The sequence below is a fragment of the Rattus rattus genome, chromosome 11 (genome assembly GCF_011064425.1).
Source record: "Rattus rattus isolate New Zealand chromosome 11, Rrattus_CSIRO_v1, whole genome shotgun sequence".
In the NCBI taxonomy this organism is placed as follows: Eukaryota; Metazoa; Chordata; class Mammalia; order Rodentia; family Muridae; genus Rattus; species Rattus rattus.
This window is the reverse complement of record NC_046164.1, coordinates 78,033,938-78,045,659: the sequence shown is the minus strand read 5'-3', so window position 1 is coordinate 78,045,659 and position 11,722 is coordinate 78,033,938. Positions and strand designations below refer to the sequence as shown.

Sequence of the window (11,722 nt, the reverse complement as noted above, 5' to 3'; positions counted from 1 at the left end):
AATTACTGTAACCAAAGACCTGAGACAACCATCCAGTAGTAACCAAAGATGCGTGTGGACTCAGCTTGGAACCGCTCAGCCCAGATGAGTTGACCTTGTTGATTTAGACGTACAGAAAAGCAAAACCTGAGGCCACAAGGGTGTGACAGAGCAAAACCATCACTCATGGCTTAGAGGTGGAGAAAGAGGTCCCCCTGGAGGGCAGATCTCCCTCTTAAAAGCCTACCACCTCCCAATAACATCGCTCTGGGGACCAAGCTCTTACATACAGGCCTCTAGGGAACCCATAGGCATGATCTGAGTTTCTGTGGAGATTAAATTGGAGGATAACAATAGTGTAAGGTTCACATCAGTGACTAAGTCCCAGTCTCAGGGGCTGGAGAACATCCAGAGAGGCAGGACATGGAGGAGGCTCAAAGCCCAGATCTGAGCCCGAGTGCCATTCCCTTCCATCAGAGCAGGAAGCCAGACCCAGACTTCTGCATCAGCCTGCCAGTTAACTAGAAAACAGTCTCCAAACTTGAAACCAAAGCTCAGAAGCCACAGAAGTGAGTTACTCTTTGCCTGTGTGGCAGTCACTCGTGCCTGATGAAGCTGTGACAGAAATACGGACATGGATGAGGAATAGCATGGGCAGCTGTGCACAGTACAGCTAACTCCTCTATTTATTCCCACGCATAGGTGTCTCCAGCTGGTTTGCTCTGTTTCCTCAAGTAGCGAGACCCCAACTGGGGCCGGGGAGAAGGAATGTCTTCGATTCTATAGCTGCTGCCTCAGAGCCTTCTGCAACGGAGTGCTAACTGGTAAGGCCTAAAGAAAGGGACAAAGCCACCACAGCCAGGCCACAAGCACACTGGGTTGACAGAGTTCTGTTTCACACACCACCTGGTGGGAGGCAGTCTTGTGGTTTGGAGCCAGTGTTGGATCCCAGCTTCTCTGCTCACCCCTTTATCAAATGAAGGTTGAAGGCATGGAAACAACAGGCTTCATGTCTGTCCTCAAAGGGTCCCTGCTGGGTCTACAGATAAAATGAACAGAGGGGAAGCACACAGATCCAATACAAGTTTTATGGGGCTCAGAAGCCCACAGAGGAAAACGAAGACGAAGGTGGCCCTGAGTTAGATGGGTCCTGGTAAGCTAGGAGAAAGTGTGACAGGGCCAGGCCTGGGCTCTAGCAGTTTGTCAGGCAGAGAAGCAACTGAGAAGATAACTGCTAGTTTAACAATGACTTCCTCAGGCTGCGACTTCCTGCCCTTGATAAGAATGTCGCACTGTTCTTAAAGACTATTCATGTGGGGTTTCCACCGAATCAGAATCAAGTCACAGAGAGCTTGTCCTTGAAATATTCCTGGGCCAGGGTTGTTTATTTTAATCTCTTCCCTGGGCCACCCTCCATACTTCCTGCCTCAGATGACCAAACCTAGAGAGGCCCCCAGTCTGCAATGAAACCACAAGAGACCAGTGACTGGCTGGGTACTGTGGTTGCCGGACCCAGGCTCCCTGGCCCCAGGTCTCCTTCACACTGAGAATTGTCCCACTGTTCCTATTTAGATGCTTCAGATGGAACCCAAAGTTTCACACATGCCAGGTGCTACTGAGCCAAGCCCACAACCATCAATGTCATATCATATTACTTGTATTATTATTGTTGCTGCTGTTGGTTTTTTTGAGGCAGGGTCTCGCTTCTTCCTTTGTAGCACAGATTGGTCTCAAATTTGTAATCTTCCTGCCTCAGCCTCCTCAGTGCTAGGGTTACTAGCATGCGCCACCACCCTAAGTGTTTGTGTGCGTTGTTGCTGAAGACTGAACCCAGGGCCTATGTATGCTGGACAAGCACTTTACCACTGAGCTCCCGCCTAGCTGGGCTGCCCAAAACTTAATTACCAACATCTATTAAGCAAAGGCATGAGCACCTGGGCCTTTACAACTAACTGATGGGAAGAGCTGACGTGTCTCGGGCATTTTCTCATTGCTTTTAAAGTTCTTTATGTCAGTGAATGGTATGGCCCCAACTGAGAACAAATAGACCAGTTCTTTCTTTGTGTTTGGAACACAGGAACTTGGCGTCAGATCTGAGAAATAAGGCATTATGCTGTTCCGGTTCAGTCCAGTTTTTGTAAATATTTTCCTGGAGAATGTGAGCTGTGCATGACGCTGTTTCATACCTGAATGGTCGGCATGGTTAGTCCCTGGGGCTCAGTCCGCACAAACGAAACAGAATGCTTGGTGTCATGACCTCGGGCTATTTCCCTTCAGATTGTATTAATACCTCGGGTTCTTGATTGTGAACAGAAGCATCAGCCAAGATGTTTAAATTAGATTTGACATTGCCCTAGAAAGTTGAAAACTAGGGGACATTGACCGCCTGTGTCCTTGCCCAGAGGTGCTATGATAACTACAGTGTTTGAAGCTAGGTTCCTGTCAGAATGGCCTCATCCCCTTTTGAATTGGCTTTAAACCCTACTACTCTGCCCTTTAGCTCTCAAGCCTCAGCCCCTTGTCTATGAGATAAAACAGGGCCAAATCAGAGCTGCAGTAAAAGGCACATAAACAGAGTCGTCATCCTCAGACAGAACATTGCTATGCTCCAATCCAACATCATCATCCTCACCACCGTCATCCCCACCACTGTCATCCCCACCACCGTCATCCCCACCACCATCATCCCTACTACCATCACCCCCACCAGTGTGGGCAGGGCTGTGCATTCCTTTCTTCACCCCCCCCACCCCATGGGTTCTCAGACCCAAGTCCTCTCAGACCAGAGCGAAGACACAACTCCCAGGACACAGCATCAGATTTAGCAGGTCCTGAGGACTACTCACAGGAGCCCCTGCAGGACAGTTAGACTCATGTTTGTCTGTCTCTGCTCTCATCTGCTGGCACATGGCCAACCTCAGAATGTATTTTTCTCTTCTCTAGAGACCCAGGCTAGCCCAGAGCCCTGTGTGAGTGATGCGCAGGACAGCTGTCCTTCATACGCTCCAAAAGGGACAGCAGGAGACCCAGAGTCACAGACGCCGTCTTCAGCAGCTCCCTGGAACAAGGTGCACCTTACACTGGGCCACTTAGACCTTTCCTCCTGAGAACGTGTGTGTGTGTGTGTGTGTGTGTGTGTGTGTGTGTGTGTGTGTGTGTGTGTCTGTGTGTGTGTGTCTGTGTGTGTGTGTCTGTGTGTGTGTGTGTGTGTGTGTGTGTGTGTGTGTGTGTGTGTCTGTGTGTGTGTGTGTGTGTGTGTGTCTGTGTGTGTGTGTCTGTGTGTGTGTCTGTGTGTGTGTGTGTGTGTGTGTGTGTGTGTGTGTCTGTGTGTGTGTGTGTGTCTGTGTGTGTGTGTGTGTGTGTGTCTGTGTGTGTGTGTCTGTGTGTGTCTGTGTGTGTGTGTGTCTGTGTGTGTGTGTCTGTGTGTGTGTCTGTGTGTGTGTGTGTGTGTGTGTGTGTGTGTGTGTGTGTGTGTGTGTGTGTGTGTCTGTGTGTGTGTGTGTGTGTGTGTCTGTGTGTGTGTGTCTGTGTGTCTGTGTGTGTGTGTCTGTGTGTGTGTGTCTGTGTGTGTGTGTGTGGTCACAGCATGTGTGCTTGAGCAGAGGAAGTACAAATTTAAGTTTTAAAACCTCCATTCTGTCATGAGAAAGACAAGAAGGCAGAGGAGCCGGTGCCTCAGGAGCAGAGTCCATCAGTTTGTCTCCTCACTGCCCTCCCGAGGGAGAAGGACAGTGCCTGACACACAGGGGTGGAGGCTGCTGTTCTTTTGTGAGTATTGCTTCTTCCCCGAGTCTTCTCACACTTTTACTTCTTTTCCTTCTAGAACATTCTGAACACAACTAGTGAAGGAAAGCTAAGCTTTACTAGCAGAGAACCACAAGCTCCTCCAGAATGGGATGAAGGTACTAGCAGGTAGGCTATGGAAGCCCGGGCAGTCCAGCATTTCAGACTATACAGATGGCATGGTGGCCATGAGGAATGTCTCAGATGCCAACATCAGGGTCGGTGCTGCCAGCCCAAAGTAGATTTGAACCTCTCAGCCCTGAAGGGAAAGAACATATTTTTTTCTTAGACCGGGCTGTATAATAAACTTGACCCTGAATGTTGGGAGTCACACAAGGTGCCAGGTAAGCGTCCTCGGGTCACTACTGTGAACTCTAGTCATGAGCATGCTATGCCAGAAACACAGATGGACAGACACACTGCGCCTTCCCGCAATACTCCCTGAGTCATAATAAATCCGTGAGCTAAGTAGGTTTTGTTAGCTGCATTCTGCTAAGTAGTCCTGATTTGCTTGAAAGGTGGCCGAGGCAAACACAGGTTCCTTTACCCAGTCTCAATAGCTAATATTTAACTCTCATGTGTTGCACATCGCACAGTAATTTCATCTCTACACATGTAGGTCATAGAATGACTATAAGGGACTAGAGGGGCTGCAGTGGGGTCCGAGGATTTCAGGGAGGCCAAGCAGAGAGCTGTTAGGGATGCAGAGCCTCTGCGGGTATCAGGCCACGGTGTCAGGTGGAGAGCCCCGGGAGACACTGCCTCCTAGAACAGCTGCGGGGTCCCAGAGCTGTGAGGCCTCAGAACTGAGTCCTGCTGCAGAGGCTCAGGGCCACCGAGGCTATGGGCAGGGTGTGGAATGAGATCCAGAGAGGCGAAAGCTTGCCTCAGCGGTGGTGGAGACCAAGGTGAACTAAAGCCCCAAGGACAGCCAGCACCTTTCTGCCTGTTGGTCCCTTGATGCTCACATGGGTATTCAGATGGCAGGGTACTAGCAGGGACGGTGTCCCCATTGCAGTGTTAGGCTCCTCTTCCTGCTGGGGTCCAGGTAGGAATGCGGCAACCATGCTGAGTCTGGTGTGTTCTAAGCTTCCTTTCTTCCTTTCTTCCTTCCTTCCTTTTCCTTTCTTTATCTTTCATTATGTCTCCCTTTTTATATAAATTGTGCATATCTCACATAGGTGAATTCTTTAGTAGTAGTAGTAGTAGTAGCAGCAGCAGCAGCAGTAATACTAATATTGTGTGTGTGCATGCACACACACACACACACACTCACACACACGATGTCTATATAAGTGTGGGCATTTGAAAGCCCTGGGGGAGGTGTGGCGATCAAGTGTCAACTTTCAGAATCAGGCTCTTTCCTCTCACTGACTGATGCTGCCTCTGTCCGCTACTCTATGTCCAGGCTAGCAGGTCTGCAGGGTTCCGTATGATTCTTCCATATCCACCTCGAATCCTTGTCCTAGACGCACTGGCATTACAAACCCAGGCTACTGTTTCTGGCTTCTCATAGGTTCTCAGGTTTGAACTCAAGTCATCCAGCTCCCACGGCATCATTTTTACCTACTAAGCTGTGTAGCCACCTCTTGGGTGCTTTCCTGGTATGGTTGGGATTCACCCATGTCCTGATATGGTACCAAACTGCTTTGATGAATTTCTACATGACACTTGGTCACATTTATCACGTATCAGTCTGTGCCTCTGGACGGGCACCAGAGAGGTTAGTGGTGGCGTCTGCAGGCACAGTCATTCTGTGTCTGCATTTGCACTCAAAAGGGAGCCGGATGCTGCTTTTAAAATGGAGTCTTTCTGGGTTCACGTTGCCTAAAAGCTCCTGCTGTGTATACTATGTTGTAGCTTAGAACAAGTGTGACTGCAACATCAGGAACGGGGTTGGCGATCCTCAGTGGGGTATGTGAGTGCGGCTCCTGGAGTTGGAAACAAGGCTGTTGATGGGACCTTGAGGACATGGTGTTTTGTGAAATGAGCCAGTTGAAAAAGGGCAAATGTGTTTGTTCTGTTCTTACTATCGAAGTCTCAGCCAGGGAGGCAAAAGTCGGCAGGAGTGGCCTAGGGGTGGCATGGCAGTGGGGAGAAGCTGGGATTTATTTCAGGGCTGTTAGAGTTCCCTAATAAGTAAAAGTACTGGATATGGGTGACACAGCACTGAGAATATACTAAGATTGTTTAACTCTATACTAGCCGTGTATAGTTTATGGTTTTTGGCTCCTTCCTTCCTTCCCCTTCCCTTCCTTCCCTTCCCTTCCCTTCCTTCCTTCCCTTCCTTCCTTCCCTTCCCTTCCCTTTATTCTTGCCACAATCAAAAAAAAAAATTACACAACCAAAATTTGAAGTTTTGGGGGAAGAAATGCTGAGAACCTTGGACACCCACCCCCACGCTGCAGGGTTTGTGAACCAAGTCACTGGAAGGGTGAGCCCAACACGACGACCTTCCTAGGTTCCACTTTGCATTCCTAGTTGGGAAGGAATTTGTCCGTCTGGGCCTGGGAGCCTGACCGCTCACCGCCCTTCAGTTGCTGTCATTTCTGTTACATGTTTTATTATCTCAGCACAAAAATGCACTCCTGTGTTTTGCTGGTGAGACTGGCACCTCCCCCCTCCCCCCAAGCCTGTGCCAATGAACAATGTTCTTTCCGGCTTGGACAGAACAACCCTCTCCAACGTGAGACTTGGCACTGAAGAATTTCACAGCTTGTTTTAAATTATTTAGGACTCGACAAAGATAAAACTGTTCCATTACAAGGAAACATTTCCTGGAATTAGCACTCCCCACGGCCCCTGGGGAAATATTCTTTTCTCTACTGTGTATGGATGTGGTACAAGAGCAAAACGGGGCCGTCTGAGGTAGGAGCCCTGGGCTCTGTTTTCTCCTCCTGCCCCCAGCATGCAGTCTGCCTGCTGCCCTCAGTAGTAGCTGAGTGAACAAGGCTCTGGAGACTGTGTTTGGGCAAAAGGAAAAGCTCATGTTTTCTAGAAAGGAGATCCTCTTCATGCTCTGTAGAGTGTGGCTAGGATATATTTAGGAATGTATCCTAGCTTCTGGATTTTTGTTTTTAAGAGTATCACTTTGTTAAGAGAGGTACTAGAAGGGGTTGGGGGTACACAGTCAGAAAATGGAACCCATTTTGAATGTCCAGAGTAACTTAGGATGTCCTTGCCAAGGACAGCAATGCAGGAGAAGATCCCATCAAGTGGGTCAACGGAACTGGTTCTGCCAACAGAGGGAACAGTGTATGTTTCCTGTACGATGAGAGAGGCCAAGGAGGTGGGCATAGCAGCAAGCCAAGGACCAGAGCTAGATTCTGACGTTAACTACAGGGCTGCAGACCACTGTCTCCATGAGGACAAGTCTGTTGTGGTCAGTGAGAGACATAGGACATGGCGTGCATAGGACATGGCGTGCTAGCCACTATCTAGGGCTCAGTACCATGACTTGCCACACAGGCCTCCAACTCCCAGTCCGTGCTGGGACATAGACGTATGCCACAGTACACACTGACAAACTGTGCTCCACTCTACCATAAAGACTTTCCCCTGCCATCTGCCACAGCCCCGAGTGGGTCAGCTTCTAGCACATCCAGCCTGTGATGATCCACTTCATGGGCTTCTAAAAACAGGGTTGGGTCACAGGGAGGGTCTTTAGATCAGCCTGAACACTTACCAGTCCGGTGTGCCAAGCACACGACAGCGCCTCTCTGCCTTCTGTTGTCATCAGGAGCAGTACCAGCCCCAGCTCCCAGCTCCAGTGGCTGCGTGAGGCTGAAAGAGAAGACGGATCGTTCTCTGGTCTACAGCAGGTTGGTGTGTCCCCCCCTACCACTGAAGAACGTGCCGCCAAGCTCAATAGCGACCCCTCCTTTGCCTTTCTAACTCTGCAAGATACCCAATGCTCGGGCAGAGTCGCAATACATCATTGCAATAAGAAAGAGACTAGTCTTCACACTCTCGTCCCAGGGGAATGCCACCCTTTAGCTGCCAGCAAAGCTGACAATGAAGCAAATGCAGTCATTGATGTTCCTGATACCCCCTGTGTAGCTCTAGGGCTCCCCAACCCGGGCGTTCTTTGCTGGAAACTCCCCTCTTTCATTCCGAAGGCAGTGCCATTGACAGGTTGATTTGCAGGGCATCTCCTCTGCGGCCCCGTGCAGCCTGAAGAAGGAAGCTTTCTGCTGTAATGGACCAGGACTGCTGTGCTCTGGGGAGGACTCGGCCAATATGCTCCTGAGGTTAGTGGCCATGACATCCCCCCCAGGATGGTCACATCCCCACAGACCAGCAGCTAAGCACCTCTCAGGAGTCTGACTTTCTACTTCCCCATCATTTCCGGAAGGCAGAAGCAGGGGAATAGAGGCCACATCCATCTTTCCTTCCTACCAGTCACTTGGCGATTTGAGACTCTTCCCTTGTTGGGAGTCATTACGGCTGTGGCCGGGAGTGTGCCAGGTCATGGTGCTCCAAATATGATTGGCTGCTCCTTGCCACTTGCATCCTGTGTCACATGGTCCCTTTATCTTTAAGAGCAGTCAGGAATTCAGACCTCAGCCTGCCTGTCTGTGTAGCTTAGGGGATAAGCACAGTACAGGCAGAGGAGGGAAATGTGAGGACCTTCGCGTGTCCGTGAGAGCATTCTCCTTCCTCGAAGGGCTCTGTTCTTTAGTCAGATACCTAGTTGCCTAAGGGCCCATCCTCAGCGTCCCGCTGCACCAGCTTCCAGCAAGCCAGTGATGCAAGTCCTGTGCCCTTGGGAGCTGGAGACTCAGAAACCAGACTCTTTCCAGCCCCAGCACAAGGAGCTACAAGTTGAAAGGGGAAACTGGTGGCTGTGAGTCAGAATAGCATTGTATAAAAACAGCAGGCTGTGATTTGTGGAAAAGACTGGCTTTGGGCTCCTAGTTCCAGTGGTAAGGGGACAGTGAACGTTATCCTTATTTCTGTAACTAGATTAGTTGCACTCCAGTAGCCGACCTCAGCATCCAGGGTACTGATCTCAGTTTCTAGGCAGCCTCTAAAGTGATGGCCCTAGTCTCTCGGGGAGCGGGGGGGGGGGGCTTGCTAGCTCTGCATTCAGTGTCTAAACCAGTGTTTCGCAGCGCTGGGCACTTTGCCACCTGCTGCTTCCCAGAAACAGATGCTCAGGCACCTCCAGCTCTGGGAATTCGTGTTCACGCGGCTTCCAGAACAGCTCTTTGTCTGCTGCTGGACTTTGGGGACAATCGTGGAGCTGAGATGAAACTGTGTACAGTGACAGGTGCAGCTACCGTGACCGGCTACTACCAGTACGGGACAGGTATGACGCAGTGAGTCCTTCTCCAAAAGGTTGGGAGGGAGGTGCCGTCCCAGGACACCAGCCATGTTCACATCTGGTAGGGAGGAAGTCAAGTCCACCCTCTGGAGCCTTTGAACCAACCTAGTGGGTCCTGTGTGACAGAAGCCCACATTCTGGACTACGACCATGTCTCTGTACACTTCAACTATTTGATCTTTCCCTCGAGGCTGTGGGGTAGGAGAATGAGGGTGGGAGGCGGTTCCTGGGGTCACACAGTCAGTACAGGGCCTCCTTCATACACATGGTGACACCCTAAATCACCGAGCATCCCTTATATTCCTCTTTAAGAACCCATGATGGGGCACCCTGTTTCTTTTGACGTGGAAATCTCAACACTTTATTTTTATCAAAATAATAACAACAACAGTGATCAATGTTTGTACAGACATCTTGGTGTGAGCTGGGTACTGCTAAAACACTGGAGATGGGTGCTGCAGGGTGTGAGGGGAAAACTTAACTTTCCTGAATAATTGAAGATTTTCCTTTCTTATTCACTTTAAAAAAAACCATTTCTTTTGAACATGGTTTAGTCTCTGTGCAAGCCTACACAGCCGACAAGGGAGAGGAGCAGCGAAAGTCCTGTTCTCACTGACTCACGGGCGATCTTACCTGTCATCCCACGCGTCTGCGTGCAGATAAGCCAGCATCTGGGCTATCCCCCTTTCCGTAGATGGACATGCACTGTGCACAGTCTCCAGCCCACTGAAGTACAAATCTCCATCTTAGAGCAACTACTCAGTCCAGATGGAAAAGACTGCCGTCACCTTCTGGGTGACTGCGGTACACTGACTTAACAGGACAGGTCTGTTTAACTGGGTTTCGTTGGCGGACACTGAGACGGGTTCTGATATCACGAATAGCCTTGCACTGAGTAATCGTGTTTACACACCAGTTCACAGCAGAGAGGGCATTTGGCCTCAAACGCTATGTCCAGCAGTAATTTGCTAGTTATTGCCGACTTGCTCTCAATTAGAGCTGTCTGCTCGGTGCTCTGTGAGCAGTGCAGCTGTCAGTCTGATAGACTGAAATAGTCTCTCTCTGAAGCTTCATGCCTTACTCTCTTTATCCACAGTGAAAGTAACTTCCGAAGCTCACGTTTAGCCAAGAAGAGCACTTCCGTGGTTCTACATAACGTGGGGTTTTTCGTTACTGAGAAAAATCAGTCTTTTTAATACGAGGGGGATAGCTTGCAAGTATTCGTTTCTTGCTGTGTTTCAGTTTTGCTTTCGATGTTTTCCTGTGGAAATGTTTATTTTGCTATCTATTTATGGAGGTGTTAGAGACTGAACCTAGCTTCATGCATGCCAGGCAGGTGGTCTACCACTGAGCTACAGACAGTCTAAGCCCCAGTTTCTGAGAATTATGTCCTAGTTACAACCGTGTTCCTTACTCCAAATTTATAAAGCGATTCTTTCATGCCGCCTAGCATTTTAATGATCGTATTTTGCACATTTAAGTAGGTAACACATTTGAATTCTGGTGTAAAGCCAGATGCACGTTTACTCTCCTGAGTTCAGAATGTCTGCTCATTTTTTTCTGGAAGGATCTGGAATCTCTCTCTCTCTCTCTCTCTCTCTCTCTGTCTCTCTCTCTCTCTCTCTGTGTCTCTGTCTGTCTCTGTCTCTGTCTGTCTGTTTCTGTCTCTGTCTGTCTGTCTCTCTATCTCTGTCTCTGTCTCTGTGTCTCTGTCTCTCTCTCTTTCTGAGCTCTCTCTCTCTCTGTGTCTCTTCTCTCTCTCTCTCTGTCTCTGTCTCTCTGTCTCTGTCTGTCTCTGTCTCTCTCTCTGTCTCTCTCTCTGTCTCTCTCTCTCTCTCCTTTGCATGCTGGCTTCCCATTGCTCTCAGGAAATCGTCAAACTTTCTGTTGGTTCTTACCTGCCCCAGCTGTGTTTGGTGAGCCACAGTTGGTACATTTCCTCAGTTCCTCAGGTCTCACACTGTGGCCAGCACTCCGGCTGCCTCCTCAACTCTTCTGGGGTTATTTTGGTCATATTCCTTCGATGATTTTTCCACATGAACTTTAGACCCATGCTGACTAATAGGAAGATATTTCACTGAATAGCAATTGACCTAAATATTAATTTGTGCTTTATGCTCCAAGTCTCGCTTTTCATAGCATGTACCTTGTTCCTTTCTAAACCCCCACCCCATCCCACATACCTTTGGAAACATTTAAAATTTTCTCCATATATGAGAGCCAACACACACACACACACACACACACACACAATGTAAAAAAGTGTTTTTTGTTTTTATCTGACACTTACATTATGTGGCACTATATTTTTTGTCACAAATAGATATTTATCTTCAAACTGGTTGTCATGGCATGTAGTAAGGCAAGAGAGTTGCTCTTTGTTTTCTGGCCCCTAGTATGAACACAGACACAGAACTGTTCTGCATGCATTCTCTGGTATTTTCTTAGCTGTGCAAACACGGTGTTTGCAAATGCCGGTGTATCACCTCCCATCTCCAGTGAGCACCTCACAGTCCCTTCTCTTGTCTCATCGTGGTGACCCACATTTCCAGAGTATTGTGGGTGAGATTAGCAGATAGCAATGGGTGTCTTTGTCTTCAGAATGTCTACTACTTTTTTCCCCCCTCTAACTTT

At 49.0% G+C, this 11,722-nt stretch overlaps 1 protein-coding gene across 1 annotated transcript in view; it reads left to right on the top strand.

Annotated features, from left to right (window-relative positions):
• Positions 1 to 2,582: 2,582 nt before the first annotated feature.
• Pkd1l1 (polycystin 1 like 1, transient receptor potential channel interacting) overlaps positions 2,583 to 11,722 on the top strand; it is a 176,340-nt gene continuing 167,200 nt past the window's right edge. Inside the window, exons 1-5 of the mRNA XM_032915919.1 lie at positions 2,583 to 2,690; positions 3,803 to 3,891; positions 7,502 to 7,583; positions 7,897 to 8,012; positions 8,877 to 9,073. Coding sequence (XP_032771810.1) covers positions 2,583 to 2,690; positions 3,803 to 3,891; positions 7,502 to 7,583; positions 7,897 to 8,012; positions 8,877 to 9,073 — 592 coding nt within the window. The remainder of the gene's footprint in view (positions 2,691 to 3,802; positions 3,892 to 7,501; positions 7,584 to 7,896; positions 8,013 to 8,876; positions 9,074 to 11,722) is intronic.